The sequence below is a fragment of the Acanthochromis polyacanthus genome, chromosome 5 (genome assembly GCF_021347895.1).
Source record: "Acanthochromis polyacanthus isolate Apoly-LR-REF ecotype Palm Island chromosome 5, KAUST_Apoly_ChrSc, whole genome shotgun sequence".
In the NCBI taxonomy this organism is placed as follows: Eukaryota; Metazoa; Chordata; class Actinopteri; family Pomacentridae; genus Acanthochromis; species Acanthochromis polyacanthus.
The window spans coordinates 29,852,366-29,876,129 of NC_067117.1; the positions used below are offsets into that span (position 1 = coordinate 29,852,366).

Below are 23,764 nucleotides of genomic sequence, written 5' to 3' on the forward strand. Positions count from 1 at the left end.
TTTTTTAAAGATTCTTAATAAGATTTCAGTTGTTTTGACTGTATTTGGTAAATAAATTACCGTACAAAACATTTAATTTCACACATTTGTTTAATTTCACAGAGAAAATGGCAATAATAAAGTGCAATTATTTTATTTTAAATCAACTGTTCTTAGTCATTTAATATTCCATTGATCAAAAATTGATATTAAAAGTCATCATTTTTGGTAGTTTAAAAACGAGATGATCAGCTGGGAGGGTCTTCCTGAGCAGCTGTGATTGTCAGTAGGTAAGAACCAATGTGAGGAAGAAGCTGCCAGTTGTCTGTGGCGATGTTGAAGTGCACGGCGTCCTCCTTGGATCTGATCTTCAGCAGTATGTGGCACTGCGGTGGGAGGAAAAAAAGCACTTTGAGCTCTTCTTTCTGAGACGGGTCTGATACAAGGTAGGAGAGGAAGTGTTTCCGCACTAACGCGTTTAGAGCCGCCTCCTCTAGCTGGCAGCAGAAAAGACTGATAGCGCTTTCCCCTTTCTCGGTGCACATTTCCTCCCATAATCCTTCAAACGCACTCAGCTTCCCGTCTTGTCCCCAGGTTCGGGGTGAAGGCAGAGGCATGAAGGTCTGCTCGAAAGCTATGTGGATGTCGGGCACGGCGGTGTGCCAGGACAGTCCGTCTTGGGTGGTGAAGAGGGCGGTGGCGTGTAGGGTGGTGGGGTACGGCTGCCGGGGCTTCAGTCTCAGCTGCACTACGGGCGACGGCCTCTCTCTGAAAAGACACGAGACGCTGATGTCGGGCAGTTTTTCGTAGTGATTGTCGGTGTGGCCGAAGTGGAGGCGGATGCTGAAGAGGTGATCGAAGCGGGAGTCGTGGCCGTTAGTGTGAGCCAGCTGGTACTTTAAGGTGACTTCTGAGGCAAAGCTAGGGTCACTGAATTGAGCTCTGTACACTTCCAGTGCTGCATTTGCCTCCTCTGGGCAGTTTTCTGCCTCATCCTGGTCCAAATCAACGTCTTTTGATTGTTGTCGCGGCTCTGATTGGGCCTCAGTCAGCCTGAATATTGCTTTCTCCGTCTGGTGGATGGTTAGCAGGCTCGTCAGCTCTTCGCCCTCAGACATGCAGGACGACAGCGATCGCTTCTTGACCTGCCGTCCTCCCTCGGTCGTGCCCTGCATCATCACTCCGGCCAGCTTCTCCCTGGACAGCGTGGTGAGGAGGGTGTAGTAGAGTCGGGCGTGGTCCTGGATGTCCGTGTCTCTGTAACACCTGGCGAGATGCTGCAGGATGTCGGCCAGAGGGATGAGCAAAGAATCCAAGCTGGGGTGGACGAGCAGGCGGCGACAAACCCCAGCACGTTGTTCCCCTGACGCCAGTCTCCGCTTTCACACAATGAGGAGAACGAAGGCGTGATGACTTTGGACAGGAAGCTGAGGGTGTTGCGTTGGGGGATTTCTCCTTCTTCTGCGACTCGGGCTAGCATCTTAAGGTGCCACTTTACGTCTTTTACGCTGAGCTGGGTGAGCGAGGTGATGGCCTTCTGTAGAGCGGTCAGAAGCCCCACAGCCCAGTTAGACTCGGATAGTTTATCCTGGGTCTGGTCGGCCAGGTTGATGAGGTGCGGGGCCAGGTGGGTGTGGCGGAGGTAGAGCTTACACAGCTGCTCCGTCAGGCCGGTCGAATAGCGCTCGACGTGATGGAAGTAGAAAAGGAAGAGGAAGACGGCTCTGAAGAAGGTGACGACTATCTCCCTGCTGCCTCCGTTCTCCACTATGTGCAGCAGTGAGGTGAGGTGTTCGTAGAGGTATTCCAGCCCCTGGCCCTCCTCCGCCTCCTCACCCTCCTCCAGGTGGACCAGAGACAACAGGTTGAACCGGGACAGCAAAGTGGCGCTGTCGTTGAGCACAGTGGGCGCCAGAGCCGAAGCAAGCTGAGGAGTCAGCAGCACCGGGAGGCTCTCGTCGCCCGAGTCGATAGGCCGGTTCTCTGGAAAGTGCAGGATGCAGTCCATGTAGAAAAGCTTCTCGGGTGCAGTCAGACGTGGGTGCTGGGAGAGAACCACCAGCCGCTTGAGGATAAAAGCTTCGTCTTCGGCGCTGAACAGGCTGTCTGTGTACGCGCACTTCATCAGCAGGGTGGAGTGAAGGAGGCAAACCTAAAGGGAGGGCGATTGATTTACATCAGTTTTCACTCATGGACTGTTTTATGGAATTGTCAAATTTATACAGCTCATACTACTCAAGTCTAAATAGAAAAAAAATCTGTTGCTGAACTCATTAGTTTGTTAGCTGGGTCATTCCATATCACATAGACAAAAAGATGGTTGCACCACCATCTCAGACTGTCTTCATTTTTTTGTTGTTCTGCAGAAGGGTAAAAATAATCGAGAAACCCAAAGTTACAACCTCACGGGCCCACTGGTTTTCATTTTACAGCCTGTCATTTTTTGATGATTTCAAACCCTAATAACTCAGGAAGTACTCAATATATCTTCTTCAAATTTTCAAGTTCTTTTAAATGTATATAGATGCATAAAATAAAGTGGTCAGACAAGTGTTATGATGAAAATCTGTTGAGGCACCACCATTTAAAAAGTGCATAAGATTACAATAAGCTCCAAAATGAAATGCATTTATTAGGTACTTAACATTACTCTGCTGGGTCAGGATAGGTCAGATTTTGTTGTCTGGGTCATAAGCAATTTTTGGATACATTTATGGGACACTAAATGTGCCTAGGGAGGGCTAGGAAAGCTGTCAATCACAGGTCGTTTGCCAAAATTCACCATATTTAGGCTGAAATTACTCCATGTGGACAAGGTGGCACATTTTTGAAATTTCGTAGGTTTGAAGATACACATGAAACCTTGTAGAAAAACTTAAAATGAACTTCAGTGTTTGCTGTATTCATTCTCCACAGCTTATACCATTAAGGACGTTTTTCTCTTTCAGGTGGTGCTGGAAACATAGTGAACGAATCATATATGTTCTTCTGTTTTAGTGAACCAGGTGACACTACAGAATCCACAGCTGAGTCAGAAGACATGTCCCCTGGGCAGTACGTAGCATGTCTATATGATGGACAGTGGTGGCTTGGCAATGTCAAGTCACATTCCTCAGAGCATGATGATTTTGAAGTACAATTTATGCACCCGCATGGACCAGCCAAGTCCTTTTACTGGCAAAAACATACGGATGAGTGCTGGGTGCCCAAAGAACATATCCTGTGTGTTGTCCCAGTGCCTGATGCAGTTGGTTTAGGGAGGCGTTAGAGGTTTCCTGATGCATTTTGAAGAGAGTTGAGGACTTGTGGAGATCAAAGTCAAAAATGTTGTCTAAATAACTTCCATGTCTCTAATATGTTCAATTTAGTGACATTTGATTGTCTAGTTTGTGTTTAGGTTGTAACTTGTAAGGAACCACCAGCTCGTCAAAAACGTCTACTCCTGTACACTTTGTGCCTCATTTTCAAAATTTTGACAAGCAGAACCAAAGTTCTTTTGTAGTTTTTTTTAAGTTAAGATAAAGATTAAAAATTTTGCTAAGTATGAAACTTGTACAACCTTGTCCACAATCTGAAATTTTAGTTCAAAAACAGTCATGTTTTGCTAACGACCAATGTTTGAGATACTATTGGTTGTGAATAACATTTTCAGTACTAGTCATGCTTTGATACTTACTTTATGTTGGATCCTACCAAACTGAACCATTTTTGAGGACCAAATGATCTCTCTTGACCAGGACATGCCTATATGAAAACCTCGTCTGAATAATTTTTTCACATATTGAGAGGTCTGGTATACAAATATATGAGACATATACCTTGCTTGAAGCTCAAAATATTATGTACTATATATATATTTTTAGTCCTGAAAATTTCAAGCAGATATCTTGAGAGGTACCTGAGATATAAAGTTGTGAAAATTGAAAATAATTACAGACGGAAACTTAAAAACATGACCCTTGCCCCTTTGTGCTTATTTCTGCTGCATAGCGCGCTCACTTCCACTTTTGATGCCATAACGTGCTTAGACAATTAATCGATTAATCGACAGTTGCAGCCCTAGCTGGTAGATTTAGCTAACTAGAGTTTTATCATAAATTATAAGAAAATTTTATTCTTATCATTTCGGAGATGCCTATTGAATACATTACTACATTTTTTGTCATTTGCTGATTCTGTGAGCACTACTAACTGTACCTCATTCATCTCCACTACATTAGGGTGGGTGCAGAAGTTAAAATATCAGTACAAACAACTGGGAAATATGCTGGTGACAGAAATGGAAATATTTCTGTTTGGATGAACCACCAAACGGGACCTTTTTGTAAGTTCATTTAATCTGACACTAACCTCGCTGGTGCCCAGCAGTCGCAGCAGCTGAGCTCTGAATATGGCCGGAGGGATACTCGGCACCATGGCAACCACCTCCGTTAGTCGATGCAGCAGCGCAGCTTGACACAGAGGAGTGAGAAGGTACGACTCCTCCAGCAGCGAGGAGAGGACTGATCGCAACTCCTTACAATCCGGTCCGGTCTGTAGAGTCGGCACCACACCCATGTTTCCCAGGATAAGAGAGGACAGTACAGCTGAATCCTTGTTATTCATCAGTCCTGAGTCTTGGTCTGCTTCCCACGCGACTGATGTAATCCCTCCCAGAAGAGCTTTAAGATGCTCAGCGCCTGCTCCCTTCTCCTGCGTGAGCTGAAACACCGCGTTTCTCAACACCAGCGTTTGAAGTGCTGCATAGGGCTGGTGAAGTCTGGAGGTTTCTTGCTGCCGAAGCCCGCCCAAAAGCTCGATTCGCTGGGAGAGGAGGCCGGGGCAGCAGGCCTCCAGCTCCCGCAGGCAGTCACAGGCTGTGGCGCAGAGAGAACGCAGGGACCCATCACTGTGGAGGTCGCTGGGGTCTTGGATTATCTGAAGGAGCAAATCCAGAAAGTCTTGGCTTGCACGAGAGCGGCCGCTCGCACAGGAAGTGCAGATGAGGACGGAGGTGAGGGCCAGGAGGAGGTGGCAACGAAACCCGACAAACTTGGGAGGACACTGGGCGAACACTGACATGAGCTCCAGGGTGGTTTCCTCCCCGACAGAGTCTGAAGGACACAGCAGAGTCGGGTGTTCACATAGTGGAGACAACAGGAGGACCTGGGAGGCAGATGAGAAGAACAACAGAGATTAGATGAAACACATGACTGGAAAAATAAAACACCAAAGACAAAACTAAGTACTTAACACAAGAAACTGCACACATGCTGAAAGCAGAAAAAGAAAAAACACTAATCTTATAACAGCCTCTTGCATAACAAATAGGCAAGAATGCTCAGATAGAGGTTACTGCTCTCAATTGGACTCTTTCCAGACATGGAATGTGTAAAATTGCTGTTTCATTGAACTGTTAAAGTGATAGCTTTCTGTTATCCAGACATTTTTGTTATTGTTCCTCATAGTTTCATACAGACAGACCCACTACACTGACCATGAGAGACAAGGTACCGACAACATTCATACAAAATTGGACAGAACATTGAGTGATGTATGATACTAAATCTAAATTAACAGAATGATAACTAACTCACAGTCTAGTTTATGTCTGCTTTGGCAATGTCTGTATGGAGCTCAGGACTCAACCTGAGGATGACTGCTGGTGTTAGATCCTAAACTAGACTGATCCTGTCCCTATATGTTATTACTGTAAGAATTTCATGAAGTTAATGCTGGTAATGTTCCATGTGTGACAGTGTGGTCTTGCTTTAGAGATGCTCAGATGGATCATGCTGCTGTTTTCGGCTGCAATTATCTCATAAATTTAGTGGAGAAACTATGAATCTTGAATTTCCCTCGGGATTAATAAAGCATATCTCAGTCTATGAACAACAGCTCTAAACAACAAACTTAACTATCGCTTCTCCTAATACCTTGCAGAGAGAAAAAAATGCATTCATTTTTTGTGAGTATTGTTAATCGAAACAGTGTCTGTTTTTATCATGTGAAGTTTGAAGTTTTGAAGATGTTTTTGGACTAAATGCGGGGCTTCACTCTCCTCAAAGTAACTGTCTTTTGTGGTGACTACTAATTAATGTGATGGCATGCAGTTCAGACTTATGCTGTGTTGAAAGTGATGCAGAAATGCCACTTAGTAAGATTGCTGGTGCAGCTAGAGAAGTGACAAGTGCTCATTCAGAATATGGAACCAGCAAGTTCAGTCACTTGTTATTTCAGCTGTTGCAGAGTTTATTATTTATTTGCAGCATCAGACATCAGTAGGAACCATATGAACATCTCCAAAACAAGCGAGTTTACACATTGGAACAACAGTAGTCATTTCTTTAATTAGTTTAATAATTAGAAAGTACATGGAGTCAGGTTTGATCAGGATCTAACTTCAACTTCTTGCTTCATCTATGACAGGTGACCTGTCAAACAGAGTCTCAGGTTATGAGCTACAGTTTAATCATTCATTACATTGTGGCTTTCTTTAGGTAAAGTCCTGAGCTTCCACTGTCACTGGTTTATCAAGAATACATCCGGCTGTTAGCTATTTGGATAGTGAGGCTGATGTTAGGTTAGATTCAGTCGTCTGTTTGTTGTCGTATTATTCTGCATTATACATCATTTCGTGGTCAAAACCTTTGCCTCAGTGATAGAACACTTTAACTTTAACGGATTCATGAAGCCAGGTACCGCCTGAAGTAACTCCACTAGCTCAGTTCAGCGCTGCAGTGAAAAGTAGTCCCCAACAACAATCCTAAAGTTTAGCTTGAACCCATCAATGTGAAGCACAAGTTGCACTAAAGTCCACCGTTTTGGCATTTTTACTTACCTTGACACTGTAACTGGCTCTGTCGTCACGGAGCTCCCGGAGCAGCTCCGCCAGAAAAGCCTCCGCGGTTGTCCCGGAGAGGAAGCGAGTCGGACTGCGGGAGAATGCGGAGATCCTCTCGGCCCAGTTCGTCGCCATTTTCGCATAAATTCTCAAGTCTAAAAACGTAAACCTATCATCTCAAGAACAATTTGCAAAGCTTTCCCCACTCGGTAAACTTTTACTTTAAAATTAAACGAGGATGTTGCTCCCAAACAACCAACATCCACTGTGAGTCAACCTGCGACTTCCGTGTTGTGTCACGTGAGAGATAGATAGCCAGCAGTACGTCAGCGCCCCCTGCTGCTCCGGAGGCTACTTCCGCACTCTTCTTCTCCGTACAGTGTCCAGAAAACAGAAGCTGGATGAGGCCTTGATGGACATGGTTTTTCTATGGTTGAAGATGAAGGATTCAGAAACTTCATTGAAAGCTTCGGCTAATCATACTCCCTTCCAGGTCGCAAAGCTGTAAAGACTATCTATCTATCTATCTATCTATCTATCTATCTATCTATCTATCTATCTATCTATCTATCTATCTATCTATCTATCTATCTATCTATCACTACAAAATTGTTTGCTGAGTGGGGAATAACTGAAAAGGTATGCGGGATGGTTACTGATGGGGCTCGCAATATTGTGGCAAGCGTTAATCTGTTAAACATTAGACACATTTATTGCTTTGCCCACATGCTTAACCTGACTGTCAAAAAAATCACTTTCTCAAACTACTGATGTGGAAAACGTGTGCAGTAGGGCCCACAGAATAGTAGGACACTTCAAGTCAAGCTCAAAAGCCAAAGAAACATTGTGTGCCATTCAAGCTAATATAGGCATGCCACAAAAGAAGCTGGTTAAAGAGGTGGATACCAGATGGAACAGCACCTATGCCAAGTTTAAACGGCTTTATGAGCAGAGAGAACCATCAGGGGCAGCCCTGGCATCTCTAAGCACCGATTTAATGCCTTTCACTTTTGATAAGTGTCAGGCATTCAACAAGTGCCTGACAGTTTTAAGGCCGTTCTGTCAGGCAACTGTTAAGCTCTCTGAGGAGAGGAGAACGTCAGGGTCAAAGGCGATTCCTATCACCAAAATGCTAATGTGTTTTCTGCTGAATGTGCCCAAATGGCTCCTTGTGTTGGTGCCACTCTTGCAACACTTGAGAATTAATATAAATGAAAAAAGTCAGTGGCTTGGAAAAGGTGAACTCCTTGTCTGTGGCGAACAATCTGGATCCACGGTTCAAAGAAGTTGGCTTTAGCAGTCAAAGTAATGTTTAGGCTGCTGTTGAAAGACTGGCATGGGAGTGTGCTAGCTTATTGATGAGTCAATAGAAGATGTGCCTCTGAGTTCATCCAAAAACCATAATCAGTTGCAAAGCAGGAAGAATCTCTTATTCTATTTCGGACTTTTAGTCCAGTTTTTAAATAAAGCCTAAAGCTCTAAATGAACCTAAACCAACATGTGACGCTTCATATTCTTTCATTTAGATTTATTCTTTAGTTAAATCTGGAATGTCTTTTAGAGTTTGGTGAGTGTGTCTGCATGTTAGTGTTTTTGTTGTTTTTTTAAAATTAATGTTTTACTCCTTTTAATAATGAACTTAGTTGTACTTCTGACAAGCATAATTTATCTTAATGTCTAATGATGATATAATCACTGCTTAGTATAAACGAACAAAACACATGACATGAATGACCACACAGTTTTTCTGAACTTATACTACTTACATGGGATTGAAACGGTGTCAGTGCTTCAGTTGTGCTCTCGAGAGGTTGCTATGGTTTCAGTTGTCCACCAGATGTCACTGTCACTAAAGCCTTGAAGCTTTAAAGCTTTTTCGGCACAATTTATATGGAAAGCCTTAGTGTTTCTTGAGGCTTCACCTGTCCATCACTAATTTTACGCTATAAATTTCAGGCAAGTCAGAGAAATTTGCGCAGAAAATGTGATAATAATTTTATCCATGCAATGAGATGCTGTCTCAGATGAGTGCAAATAGTTTGAACACAGCAGCACTGCTAGTTATGACTGATAAAAACATAGTTTATATTGAGACATTGCCTTCTGCATGCTGTTTGAAGCTGTTCCCATTACAGTGCTTGAGATCTTATCTTCCTACATCATGCACCGTTTCCTTCTGCCGTGACTGAACTGTAACATCCAGCTGGCGCTGGTAATTTCTGAGCTTTTTAAAAAGGAAATTATGAGTTTTCAGGAATTCAAATGTGTGACTTAAGTATCGGAGCAAATAAGTTTGGGTTTGACATGAAGGGGAAGTCAGAGCACACAAAAATAAAATAAAAAAACATTACCACATTGTTGGACTTTACATAAGACTTGATGTTAATCAGAAAAACACAGAATGACATCAGCTTCATCCATTTAGGTGTCCATCAGTGGTCATCTGTGGTTTCAGATTTGCTTCACTGCACTTATTTCTCCAACAGGTGGCAGTATAAGTTCTCCAACAGTAGAGTGCCTATATAATGAGAGTGGCGACATGACGGGTCCAAAAAATTTTGGTCACGTGATCTATAGGAGCCATTTTGTTTCCAATTCATGAACGCCGGTTATGCCTGTTAACGTTGTTTACAACGCAGAGAGTAATTCTAGGTCTTTTTTGGCTTCATAAATACCTGAAAAATGACGGGCTGTTGTGCCTTTGGGTGCACAAATCGATCGGAGAAGGGATTACACATGTTTAGATTTCCCAGGAGTAGTGAAAGAAGGAAACTGTGGGAAAATAAAGTCCGCAGAGTGGGATGGAAACTGACTTCATCATGATTTTTGTGCCAGGTTAGTCCCATGTATGTACTTTCATGTTATGATGTATGGGTGAATGACAGATAGAAAAGTTTGATGTGATTTTAGGCAATTGTGGTTATTTTGACTTTGACCATTTTCATGCACGGAGATGCATGAAATACGGGCCGCTGAAGTTTAACGGGGTAACCCGTTAAACTTCAGCGGCCCATCTGAGCTTTGACAACAGCCTCTCTGTTCATTCACATGATTTCCAATTCAACAAACAGCTGACAGTTTTCTGTTTCCTATTTTCTGTTTTCCGTCCAACCTGCAGTCACTTATCAGCCTCATATGACCCGAACAGGCTCCATGTTGTTCACCTGTTTCTGGGCTGTTAGCCGCCGTTAGCATGAGGATGCTGTTAGCCATATGCTTACAGCTGCAGCACCGTACAGGCGGACGGGAAAACGTATTTTACTAAATTGACCGAAGCTGCAAGCTCGATGATAGAAACATTATACACCCATGGGAAGCGTAGATTCTCATGAATCCGCCGGTATAAACCACTTTCAGATGTGATTACCACAGCGGGTAATATAAACACATTTGTCCAACAAACAGCAAATAACGTAAACAGCACAACTCACCTTTGAAGGCTCAAAACTAGTCACAGATGAAAATATTCCACAAAACGGCCATAATCCAACCTTGGACATCCAGACAAAACAAGCCAGTAAATTATTTTGTCCAAAACATGTCTTGAAATCAGTAAACAATCCATAGTTTTCGTGAATGTGCACCTCGCGCTGCGCGTCCCATATTGAGTGAATGGAAACAAAATGGCTTCAAATCCCCAGTTGTCACCACTCTCATTATATAGGCACTCTATCCAACAGTAGAGTGCCTGTATATCAGAGTGGTGACATGAGGGGTCCAAAAAATTTTGGTCACGTGATCTATAGGAGCCATTTTGTTTCCAATTCATGAACGCTGGGTTTTCCTGTTAACGTTGTTTACAACGCAGAGAGTAATTCTAGGTCCTTTTTCGCTTCCTAAATACCTGAAAAATGACAGGCTGTTGTGCCTTTGGGTGCACAAATTGATCAGAGAAGGGATTCCACATGTTTAGATTTCCCAGTAATAGTGAAAGAATGAAACTGTGGGAAAATAAAGTCCGGAGAGTGGGATGGAAACCGACTTCATCATCGTTTTTGTGCCAGGTTAGTCCCATGTATGTGCTTTCATGTTATGATGTATGGGTGAATGACAGATAGAAAAGTTTGATGTGATTTTAGGCAGCTGTGGTTGTTTTGACTTTGACCAATTTCATGCATGGAGATGCATGAAATACGAGCCGCTGAAGTTTAACGGGTTACCCTGTTAAACTTCAGCGGCCCGTATGTGCAAACGTATTTTGCTAAATTGACCGAAGCTGCAAACTCGATGATAGAAACATTATACACCCATGGAAAGCTTAGATTCTCATGAATCTGCCGGTATAAACCACTTTCAGATGTGATTACCACAGCGGGTAATATAAACACATTTGTCCAACAAACAGCAAATAACGTAAACAGCACAACTCACTTTTGAAGGCTCAAAACTAGTCACAGATGAAAATATTCCACAAAAAACAGCCATAATCCAACCTTGGACATCCAGACAAAACAAGCCAGTAAAGTATTTTGTCCAAAACATGTCTTGAAATCAGTAAGCAATCCACAAATAGCTAGTTTTCGTGAATGTGCACCTCACGCTGCGTGTCCCATATTGAGTGAATGGAAACAAAATGGCGTCAAATCCCCAGTTGTCGCCACTCTGATATACAGGCACTCTATCCAACAGGGATCTATACTACTAACTGAATTTGAGACTGCAATGCTTAAATGCAGCAATAACTACCATTATTTGATTTGATGGAACCTTCCTGTTCTGTCCTCACTGCCTGGCTACTGGAAGTGCTCAACACTCAGACCTTTTCTTATTTCTAGACTTTATTTTCCGTTTATTCAGACCTAAATCAGAACATCTGGTGCTGGTTTTAGTCGACTGGTTTACATGTTACACAAATTAAGTCTGGAAAATGCACTGATTGAAATTCTGGTTTAATTTAATGCAATGGGCCAGTTTCTGATTAGGGTTCTATCTCTTAGGGGTCTGGTCAGCATCATCAAAAGAACAAAGTTTTGCTCAAAGTTCAAAGTTTTGAGCTAACGTGTTCCAAGGAATTGAGATTGGCGTATTTCATTGCGAAGTAAATCTGAGGAGATCAAACTGTGAAGTGAATTTTGATGCGCGAATGTGTTCAATTAGAAAGCGTCTTGACAATAGAGAACTTTAAGAGAACAGAAAGCCAGAGTTTAAAATGTAAACACATATCAACCTCAGTACACTGTTCAGTCCTAGATGACACAGGAGAACAAAGTGCTCTTCAGAGACAAACAAAAGACAAAATTAGATAGAAGTGACGATATTTTATTAACAGAAATGGAAACAACAAATTACAACTCGTCACTTTGTAGCAATTTTTACGAGTATTATTATTTTTTAAATTTTACTCTTACATAAGTATGCATTGTATAGTATAATGTATTTTCTGTATTTTTAAAAGCATAATCCACTTCTAAATGCAGTTTCAAAGCAATTTTTTCTTTGTTCTGTATACTTTTGCTGCCAATACGGTGATGAATTCAGACAGATTTTACAAGAATGGACAGACTGATGCCTTTTCTCACACTGAAATTGCACAATAACTCATATAGCAATAATTTCTTTAAGTTGTTTTTTTTTTCTTTTTACAAATAGCTGTCAACCAATTGGTAAAGTTTTTAATCCTCTACTTATGCCCCCTGTAAAAGTACACCATGAGGACTCGTATAATAAACTTTTTTATTTAAGCGTCAAAAAACAAAAAAAAAACTTGAACAATTGTCCCATATCCCATTTTTGTAATTATTGATATTACAATATATATTCGTGTTAGAATATAAAATATATTTGATGAGAGATTTACTTCCTTGTAGCCAAGCACATCACATATTTCCAGGCATTCATGTGTGGTTTTGATTGTTTTTCTGAGTTAAGGGTTCTTCTTCTTCTTGTGACCACATGGTCGTAAAAACCTTCTATTCACTTTTTTATTGACTTTTTTATTCGGAATTTAGACTCAGTCAGCTGCACAGTGTTGTGGCAACCGATTTGAAAATATTTGTTTGAAAGCAGATGTTTTCTAGATGAAACTCCCCTTTTGAACGAATACATAACTAATACTCTGAGTAGTTTTTTGCGAGAATGCTTTGTAAAAAAAATGTTTTAAGTATATCATTTAGCACCAGTAATCTTGCCGTTGAGTAGTATTCCAGGAATGTAACAGTACTTCTACGAGATTACAGGTTTTCAGTATCTTTCCATGACTGGTCGTTACTTTTAATTAACTTATAGTCCACTAAGCCACCAAGAACACAAGCAAGTGATTCTCTCAGGTTTGGGCTGAAGGTATTTCATTCATAAACATGTCTTTAATTGTTTAAATCTCCAAATATTAGAGCACATGAAACTATCTTTGTATACATTTAGATTGAGCGATCTGAACGTTATTAGACCTTCAACAAAAAAGGCAAAAAAGGAACATGACGCTTAAGAATAAGTGCCAACAGTGTGTTCAGGCGTTACTGTTACATCTGCTGCTGCTGCTTCTAGTGAACATAATTGAATTGGACAGTTTTCTCTCTGCAGAGATTAAATCTGTCTTAAGGCTGTTGGTTATCCAGAGCAACCGGGGCAAGTTTCTAATAAAACCACATCACTGCTGGGTTTCAAAGTCCTTCCACCCATTTTCTTCCACAGATCTTTGTGGAAGCACGCCTGGCAGGTCATTTCAGACGTTCCTCTCCCCAGCAGTGTTTTCCAGTTCTTTCTGGAGGATCCTGAGAGGTTCACAGGCCAGATGAGATATGTAAGCTCTGCAGCGAGTTCTGGTTTTATTCCAGGGTCTTATCACAGTTGCTTGGATAAAATCACCTCATCTTTCTCCTTTAGACATGAAGGAATATAAATTTTTCTGTGCATTCTTCTAATTAAATTTCTGGAAAAGATATTTCAGACACTGGGGAAATTGATTGATGCCTCATAGTTCTAAGCAGGAGGAGTCAAAATCAAAGTCAGCTTTGTTGTCACTTCTTCAATATGTACATGGCAAACCAAGGATCGAAATAACCTTACTCTCTCTTCACGCAAAAGCAGACATGAAGACAGCAGACACTGAACACACAAATGGTTCTGAGATAAATGTACACACACACACACACACTGTGTATTCCTATCCTTGTGGGGACCTACCATTAACTCCCATTCATATCTAACCCCTAACCCTTCCCCTAACCCTAACCTTAACCCAGACCAAGACAATGCCTAACCCGAAAGAAACGTTTTTGCACTTTTATTTTTTTCAGTAACAACAACATGGCCAAGAAAACACTGTTTAAACTTGTGGGGACCAAAATGAGGTCCCCACAAGTGACATAGTTTTCGGTTTTCCTACAGTTGTGGGGACATTTGGTCCCCACAAGTATAGCCAGCACCTGACCACACACACACACACGCACACACGCACACACACACACACACACACACACACACACACACACACACACACACACACACACACACACACACACACACACACACATATTGCATTCAAATAGGCAAAAACTAAGTGAATTAAGTACTTGAAAGCAAAAATAAGGTAAACTAAGAACAGAGGGAGCTAAACTAGAACCAAGCAAGAACTGAGAACAACGAGACATAGGACTGAGTGAAATGTAAACATGACCATAGTTGATAGAGTGCTGAAGATTCAAAACACTACAAAAAAGGAAGAACAGTCCAAATAGTGCAGATATGCTTGGCTGTCGGAAAACTGAATGAGTGTATTTATTATTATTTTTATAATTGTTTTCCTTACCCTGTAATTACTTTAATATAATGGAACTAGACAAGTAAAAGCTTCCACAAAGAAAAAGAATTTGATGCGTGGGTTTGCAGAGTTGCTTCACAGAAAGACGGTCCTGGGTTTGAATCTGCTGGTCTGCCTCCATGCATGCAGTATGCAGGATCTCCTTTAAGCTACATGGGTTTTCTCCAGTTGTTCTATGTTCCTTTAAATACATGCATGATGGATAGATTGGTATGAGACACTTGGACATTCTAGTAGATAATGGATGGATGGAACCTGTTTTTGACTTTATGTAACTTTGGCTGAAGATGAATCTGGAGTTGTTCCATCCACACACAGACTCTGCATTATCATCAGTATCTATTGCAGTTTATGAGCATGAGCATTCATTCTCTGTCATAGCTGGCAGGGGAAGATTGGAAAACTGAGAGTGTCTAACATGACAGGGAGTTTTCTTAAAATATGTTCTTTCAAGAAATTGACTTCCACTTTAAACAACGCAGTGGTTCGACTAGAACGCTGGTGGCATAATTTCAAATTGGACGCAGCAAGAATGTGCAGTCGCCAGAGTTTCAACTCATGGTTTCTTTATGATTATGAAAATAAAACGGAGTGAATAAAGTGCTTTTCCTACAAGAAGAATCCTCAAATCAAAGAAACAATCAAAACCACACATGTACGCCTGGAAATACACACGTGGACAAAATTGTTGGTACCCCTCAGTTAAAGAAGGAAAAACCCACAATTCTCACTGAAATCACTTGAAACTCACAAAAGTAACAATAAATAAAAATTTACTGAAAATTAAATAATCAAAATCAGCCATCACTTTTGAATTGTTGATTAACATAATTATTTAAAAAAACAAACTAATGAAATAGGGCTGGACAAAAATGATGGTACCCATAACTTAATATTTTGTTGCACAACCTTTTGAGGCAATCACTGCAATTAAACGATTTCTGTATTTGTCAATGAGCGTTCTGCAGCTGTCAACAGGTATTTTGGCCCACTCCTCATGAGCAAACAGCTCCAGTTGTCTCAGGTTTGATGGGTGTCTTCTCCAAATGGCATGTTTCAGCTCCTTCCACATATGTTCAATGGGATTCAGATCTGGGCTCATAGAAGGCCACTTTAGAATAGTCCAACGCTTTTCTCTCAGCCATTCTTGGGTGTTTTTGGCTGTGTGTTTTGGATCGTTGTCCTGTTGGAAGACCCATGACCTGCGACTGAGACCAAGCTTTCTGACACTAGGCAGCACATTTCTCTCCAGAATGCCTTGATAGTCTTCAGATTTCATCGTACCTTGCACACTTTCAAGACACCCTGTGCCAGATGCAGCAAAGCAGCCCCAAAACATTACTGAGCCTCCTCCACGTTTCACCGTAGGGACAGTGTTCTTTTCTTCGTATGCTTGGTTTTTGAGTCTATGAACATAGAGTTGATGTGCCTTACCAAAAAGCTCCAGTTTGGTCTCATCTGTCCAAAGGACATTCTCCCAGAAGCTTTGTGGCTTGTCAACATGCATTTTTGCAAATTGCAGTCTCGCTTTTTTATGAGTTTTTTTCAGCAGTGGTGTCCTCCTTGGTCGTCTCCCATGAAGTCCACTTTGGCTCAAACAACGACGAATGGTGCGATCTGACACTGATGTACCTTGGCCTTGGAGTTCACCTTTAATTTCTTTGGAGGTTGCTCTGGGCTCTTTGGATACAATTCCAACGATCCGTCTCTTCAATTTGTCATCAATTTTCCTCTTGCGGCCACGTCCAGGGAGGTTGGCTACTGTCCCGTGGGTCTTGAACTTCTGAATAATATGAGCCACTGTTGTCACAGGAACTTCAAGCTGTTTAGAGATGGTCTTATAGCCTTTACCTTTAAGATGTTTGTCTATCATTTTTTTTTTCGGATGTCCTGGGACAATTCTCTCCTTCGCTTTCTGTTGTCCATGTTCAGTGTGGTACACACCTTTTCACCAAACAGCAGGGTGACTACTTGTCTCCCTTTAAATAGGCAGACTGACTGATTATGAGTTTGGAAACACCTGTGATGTCAATTAAATGACACACCTGAGTTAATCATGTCACTGTGGTCAAATAGTTTTCAATCTTTTATAGAGGTACCATCATTTTTGTCCAGGCCTGTTTCATTAGTTTGTTTTTTTAAATAATTATGTTAATCAACAATTCAAAAGTAATGGCTGTTTTTGATTATTTAATTTTCAATAAATTTTTATTTATTGTTACTTTTGTGAGTTTCAAGTGATTTCAGTGAGAATTGTGGGTTTTTCCTTCTTTAACTGAGGGGTACCAACAATTTTGTCCACGTGTGTATGTGATGTGCTTGACTACAAGGTATTCGTCATAGTTTATCAAAAGCTTCATTTTATTATACCAGCTCCTTTTCATGTGTGTTGAACTAAACACACAATGTAGTAAAAGCCAACTTCTTTAGCTAGGAGAAGCGTGTTAGAAGAAGTTTGATCACAGCTGAGTCGTTCGTCATCCAGGCTTTAGTGCTACAGCCGCCTCAGCTTTTCCATGTAAAGACGCCGTTCAGAGTAGAAGGGAAGCTTAAGACAGCTTAATGCTGATGATGTGTTCAACCTGAAGTATGAAAACGTCCCAGAATCATCTTTTTGTTGTGTATGCCAAGAACCTCAACGGCAATCGGTAAATCAAGAGTTCTGACGATGAAAAAGAAATTCTGTCGCCGTCGTAGGTCTGTTAAAAGCCTGTGCAATCAGTGCATCTGGCTGGATGGCTTATCTGCCTGCAGCTCATCACCCGTCACCAGAACCTTCCACACGGCAGGATGAAGATGTTGCTGGAGAGCAGATGGAACAAGAATGTCAGACAGAGTTCAGCCACATTCTCCAGCTCCACCTTAATCTACATCTTGCTTTGCTCACCCCGTCTGATGGTCACGTCCATTCATGTATTTGTGCGTCTTTCCATGTCCCTTCAGTTTCAAAGCACGTTTTCACTCTGATCTAGGTGTGCACAAGTGTTGTTTGATGGTATGTCTTGTGAGGGTACTTCAAGTTCTTGACCTCACCAGAAAATGTCACAGAAAGATTGTTCTTGCATTAATTTTCAACATCGTCTCCTTTAGGGGTGGGTTAAAAATATCGATATTTCAATATTGTATCAATACACATGTGTAGAAATGATAATCGATACATAAATCCCACTATCGATATTTTAAAATGCAATAGATTTTACCCGTTAGGTGTTTTTGTTTGGCTAACCCCTTTAGTCTCGCGTGGTTTCGTGCTTCGCGCACCATTAACGCAGTCAGATCTCGCGAGATCCAGGCCATCCGTGTCAGAGAGAACAACAATGGCAGAGAAGGAAGAAGAACTTGTGACACCGGGATATTTAAAAGCCGATGTTTGGCGGCATTTTGGGTTCAAGAAAAGAGAAGGTCGCGAGGAACTGGACAAGAACAACGCTGTGTGCAAAATATGCAAAGTGGAGGTGAAGTACAGTGGCAACACAACTAATCTCTGGAGCCATTTAATCAGGCACCACCCAGAGCATGCACAACAACCAGGTTATGCTAACAGGTCACTGGTACTGACGCAGCCGACGCTGGAGAAAGCATTTGGGACGAAGTTTCCGTCCACGTCTCTGCGTGCAGAGAAAATCAAGTTTTATCTGCAAGGATCTCAGACCATATAGCGTGGTGGAAAATGTAGGCTTCAGACATTTTGTCCATACACTGGAACCACGTTATGTGATACCAACACGTAAACAACTGAGTCATGTTACAATCCTGAAGATGTATGCTGATGTTAAAAACAACATCGCAACTGCACTGAAATCAGCAGAGAGAGTTGCTGTCACTTGCGACAGCTGGACAAGCAGAGCTACAGATTCTTATCTAACCATCACTTGTCACTACATCGACGGTAACTGGTACCTTGTGTCCCATGTCATACAAACGCGGGCGATTGAAGCCAGGCACACTGCGACTCATCTTGCTGAGCTGCTGATCGAGGCGCTTCGAGAGTGGGAGCTCACGGACAGAGTCCCGGCTGCCGTTACCGACAACGCGGCCAACATAGTCCGGGCAGTGGCTTCAATGGGACTGTTGCATGTGGACTGTTTTGCCCACACGCTCAACTTAGCCTCCCAAGCAGCACTCAAAATACCCTCTGTTGCCCGACTGATGGGCCGAGTGAGGCAAATTGCAGCCTTCTTCCATCGCAGCACAACGGTGAGTCACATGCTTAAAGAAAAGCAAAAGCTTCTGAACCTGTGTCAACACAAGTTGGTGATCGACGTGGTGACCCGCTGGAACAGCTCCCTGGACATGCTGGAGTGCTTTTTGGAGCAACAACCAGCAATCACAGGTGAATATACCATTACCAATCTTTGTCTTTGTTATCCGTTTTAAAAACTTGTTTGTTCTCATGTTGTATTTTGATCACTGTGAAGCATTATGACTAGAAAGGAGCTATATAAATAAACTTAATTTATAAAGTTCATTCATAGTACTGTGCTGACCCTAGGTGGGCGGTGTGTGTGACCGCAGGGTGTCGGCCTCATGTCCGCTCAGACAGACAGACAGACAGACAGACAAAGACTATGTGCCTGTGGCAAAGATGGATTTCAATTTAATGTATATTAATTGGACAATAAAGTTTTTCTTATCTTATCACAGCAACGCTGCTCTCACCTGAAGTCCACAGGAATGAACGAGACCTCTGCACCCTAACAGAGGCTGACGTGACATTAGCAGAAGATATTGTGAAAGCTCTCCAACCACTGAAGGTATCACTCTTGTTTTATTAATGTTTTGTATATTCTCATTTTTGTTTCTTTTGTCATCATTTGTCTTGTTTTAGCTCATACTTTTCTGCAGCACTTGAGATCTGTTTCAGATAGTGCTACACACAAATATAATGCATTATCATTTTTAATATTACTGAAGACAGCCACACTGGTCATGTCCGAAGAGATGACTCCAACACTCTCCGTCATTGCACCTATGCACGCTCGGCTATTGGATCAGATGACCAGTGTCCCCGACGACTCACCCGTGATTAAGGAGCTCAAGACTGCTGTGCACGTCAACTTGAGTTCAAGGTATGCTTAGTTAAAATAGACTGGGGTGTGTCTGTGCATGTAAGTGCACTGTATACACACTGCTTACCTGTATGTATGCAAAGCCAATGAAATGACTCAAAGATGCTATACGTTATTATGAAATCTCTTTTTTAAGATACGAGGCACTAAAAGAGACACTTTATGAAGCGTCAGCTCTTGATCCTCGCTTCAAGACTCTGCCCTTCTTATCTCAAGAGGCCTGTGATGACACCTTCGCCAGGCTGACTACAATCTTGACGGAAGCTGCCCATCTGGAGCAAGTGGAGGCATCTGATGTAAGTTAATGAGTTGTAATGTACGTTACTACAGTATTTGTATATATACACACACAGGCACGTATGCACAATTAATTTATTATCCTGATCATGAATATTTATCTTTACACTGCTACAAGCTGATGGAGCTGCTGTTTCTGCACAGCAGGAAGACAACTCCCTTGCTGCTGATGCTGCTGATCCTCCCCCAACAAAGAGGTCCAAGGAGCCTTCTTCTGCACTCATGTCTCTCCTGGGTCCAGCCTACAAGCCAAAAGAACCAGCTGTACCAGTGAGAAGTGCAGCTGAGAAGGCAAACGATGAAGTAAAAGGATACAGAGAAGTGGAGCCTCTCCCACTCTCTGCAAATCCACTGAGCTGGTGGATGAAGCATGAGGAGAGCTACCCTCTTTTAGCTCGCCAAGCGAAGCATTATCTTTGTGTGCCTGGAACCAGTGTCCCTTCAGAGAGGGCATTTTCAACTGTTGGTGACATTATTACAGCAAAAAGGAGCTGCCTCACTCCAGAGCATGTTGATCAGCTGCTGTTCCTGCAGAAAAATCTTACAGTACCCAGCAAGTAGTGATTAAGCAGTCATGAAGAATGGGCCTTAGTGTCATTTACTTTACACTGGGTTTAGATTGTCCAGAATTTTTAGACAATCAAGTTTCTTTTAAAATGCACTTTAGTTCAGAGGTGGGTTGTTGCAATTTCTCTTCAAAATGCACAGAATGTTTTCATAAGTATTTTTGTGGTCTGTTGTTGACATTTATTATTACTGTTAACATTGAATAGCTATTTCAATAAAAAGTACAAGATGTTGTATAACTATTTGTTCAGTGGTCAGTTCTCTCTTAATGTAAATATTAATATTTAATTATGCACCAGGTTAGGGGGTTACCTTTACAATTGAATTTACAGCATTAGTTCTTTGAGAATCTGTTCCATTACCAAAGCAAAATTGGTGTTATAACTAAAATATCGATATTGAATCGTATCGAATCGTATCGGAAATTGTATCGTCTTGGGACCTAGTGTATCGGAATCGTATCATATCGGAAGGTCAGTGGCGATACCCAGCTCTAGTCTCCTTTAACTTCAATCCACTCAGTCCACCGATGTTGAAGCCTCCAGATGCTCCTCAGCAGCATGCATGACATCATCACCACTCTGACAACACACACCATATCATTAGTCAGATGGTGCAGGTCAAGTGATTCAATTGCATGGATGAGATACAACAGTGAAAATGTAAAGTTTTTATCTCTCATACTTCCTGAGATGTTGTTGCTCAAACAGCTTCAAATGTCAACGTGCAAAAAAAGTGGTAAAAGTGCTAACAGGGCTTTTAAAAGTATTTGATATGTCAAACTAAAATGATAAAACTCTATAGTTTATGATTTGTGAGCAGAAGGCCGCTGATAATTTGAGATGGAATAACCACCGTACATTTAGTTTGATTACAGAATAGACACAGCCAGAATAATAAAGCAGCAGCTTCAGTCTTTCTAAACCTGCCTGGCAGTACGTCAATGATGGGGCTTGTTTTATATCAAGCAGACAACCGCATCACTACATCCTAAATAAATCTACGTCATAAAATAGATCATCCTGTTGCCATAGATCAGAGGCAAGATGTGCTGCAGGGCAACACAAAACACTGTGAGGAGATGCAACATTTATTCAGAAAAAAAAAAAAAGAAATCCCTCTAATTAGCGTAGTTACTTACTGGGGCAAAGAGCTTTTCAAGTTTTACTTTGAATTCAAATGTGCAAACTTCCTGATTCATTGAAAAACTGCAAAATGATGCAACTCATCACACCTTGAATAAGGATTCAGGATATATGAGCAAGAAAACATTAATTTACTGGGACTGGAGTTTCTTTTGATGTATTTTGTTATATTTTTGTGGTACAACTTGTCATACCTGCTCAATCAGTTATGAAAGTTCACTGAAAACACTTTTGTATTTCTCACTTTTGTGACCAAATGTTATCATATTATTTATTCAACTTTTTTCTTATTGTGTTATACTAAAATTCAACTACATACACTTTGGAAGATATCTCCAGTTAACTTCTGCAGTGTCAGTTGTTTTGTTAACTGTGCTAAAAGATGGGACTCCATTTTTTTTTCATATTTCGACTTAACTACAAGAAGATTTCATTTAGCAGGTGCTTTTATAAAAAGCAACATACATCTTCAAGTGGATGCGACAGATTTTTAACATGCTGATCAACGTGTCCAATGTTGCAGATTCTACATAAATGACATTATATGAAAAAACAGGGGAAATTGCAGGCTTTTATCTTTATTAGTTTCTGAGATATTGTTGTTCAAACAGCTTCAAATTTTAACGTGTAAAAAAACTTACTGAAAGTGTTGACAGGATTTTTAAATTCATTTACAATTGGTAGTATCTACAGATACGGCACTTTCCATTTGCCAGACAGATACGGACCCGTACACGAGTCTCGCGAGTCAAGAAGCTGCTAACCACTGCAAACTGTTGAAAGGTAAGCAAAGGTTAAGGTTAAGGTTAGTGTTAGGGTCAGGTTTAGGGTCCGTACCTGTAGTACCGATGCTACGGGTCCGTACCGCTAGCGTCTACTGGGAGTCACGTGACCAGATCTCGCGTATCTGATTGGCAAATGGCAAGTGCCGTATCCGTAGTCCACAGGCTACGGGTACGGGTCCGTACCTCTAGCAACAACCTTTACAATTTTATGAATCTTTACAATGGCAAAGAACATAATTAGCACAAATAGAAAAGGTAGACATTAAAATCACAGAAATAAAACATTTAAGCAATAAACTCAACATGACATTTTATGATCATAAAAACAAAAGTTAAAACTCAGATAAAAAGAGAGATAAAGTAAAATCTCTTTAAAAATTGTAGTGCCATGCAGTGCTGGCATAAGGCAGCCATTAATCAAAGGCAACAGTAAATACACAAGTCTTTAACCTTGATTTAAAAAAGCTGCGGCTGTCTGGAAGTTTATTCCACTGAAAGCTGCTTCTCCATTTTGGTTCTGACTCTGAGGGCAGAGAGCAAACCTATACCAGAGGACCTGAGCCATCTGGATGATTCTCATGATAAAAGGAGGCCACTGATATACAAAAGTATTTTATATCCCAGGAGAGACCGGAAGCCAGTGCAAAGGCCTCAAAACTGGAGTGATGTGATCGACCTTCTTAGTCTTGGTGAAGACTCTAGCAGCAGCGATCTGAATCAGCTGCAGCTGTTTTATGGACTTTTTAGTCAGACCTGGAAAGACACTGTTACAGTAATCTAATCGACTGAGGATGAGTGAATGGACCAATCCAAAGTATCGAGCAAAGTGAGTAAAAAGCAGGAAGAAATATTGTTGGGCCTCGTTTGTCCAACCAATACATATTTCTGGTTCTGCTTTATTAAGAGATGCACTCATGGAAGGACTGGTTTCCGTTAACAGTTCTGTTTCTTGTCTTTTATGTACTGCTGAGATTTTACTTCATTTTATCGCTTGTGACACTTGGTCTGACACGACTCATAATTTCATATGAATCATCCTGAAAATTGTCTCCTAAAGCTGCTGATCTCGACTGTGGTGCCGCATGCTTTCTGCCGCTTTATTGGAAATCGTTGTTTGTTTCGAATTCCATCCACTGCATTATACTCTCTCTGTTGTCTCCTCATCAGAGAGCCAAGACACACTGAGAACGTCACCAGTGATTTGCTCTGCAGGAACTAATTCGTTCCATTCACAGGCCACTGACAGCGAAATAGGTTCTTCTATAATTTGGTTCCTTTTTGGTACAAAGTCCATTTCTTGAACCATTTTTCTTCGGCTCTGTTCCAAAAACCGCTCTGAG

General features: G+C 41.5%; 2 protein-coding genes and 1 long non-coding RNA gene across 4 annotated transcripts in view; 1 reads left to right on the forward strand and 2 right to left on the reverse strand.

Moving 5' to 3' along the window:
* Positions 1-23,764, reverse strand: part of LOC127534106 (uncharacterized) — a 175,213-nt gene that overhangs the window by 101,656 nt on the left and 49,793 nt on the right. The gene's annotated exons all lie outside the window — the stretch shown is intronic.
* Positions 72-7,085, reverse strand: ap5b1 (adaptor related protein complex 5 subunit beta 1). The gene is given in 4 exon segments (XM_022208562.2): positions 72-1,330; positions 1,333-2,131; positions 4,330-5,124; positions 6,800-7,085. Coding segments are annotated over 4 exon segments (2,835 nt in total). The 5' UTR covers positions 6,938-7,085; the 3' UTR covers positions 72-227.
* Positions 16,786-20,733, forward strand: LOC127534095 (E3 SUMO-protein ligase ZBED1-like). 2 transcript variants are annotated; one of them, XM_051948504.1, is made up of 5 exons: positions 16,786-18,894; positions 19,206-19,315; positions 19,476-19,630; positions 19,767-19,926; positions 20,075-20,733. In XM_051948504.1, the coding sequence occupies exons 1-5, from the start codon at positions 18,321-18,323 to the stop codon at positions 20,486-20,488; spliced, it is 1,413 nt and encodes a 470-aa protein (XP_051804464.1). In that variant the 5' UTR covers positions 16,786-18,320; the 3' UTR covers positions 20,489-20,733. The 2 variants fall into 2 exon arrangements, with proteins under 2 accessions (XP_051804464.1, XP_051804463.1); XM_051948503.1 differs by having other exon boundaries at positions 16,789-18,894; positions 20,072-20,733.

Bases quoted from the DNA above. Each gene is read 5' to 3' on its own strand.
- LOC127534095 (XM_051948503.1), top strand. From the start codon at position 18,321: ATGTATGCTGATGTTAAAAACAACATCGCAACTGCACTGAAATCAGCA. The intron at 18,895-19,205 runs GTGAATATACCA...ATCTTATCACAG, and splicing joins GCAACAACCAGCAATCACAG to CAACGCTGCTCTCACCTGAA. The intron at 19,927-20,071 runs GTAAGTTAATGA...GTTTCTGCACAG, and splicing joins AGCAAGTGGAGGCATCTGAT to CAGGAAGACAACTCCCTTGC.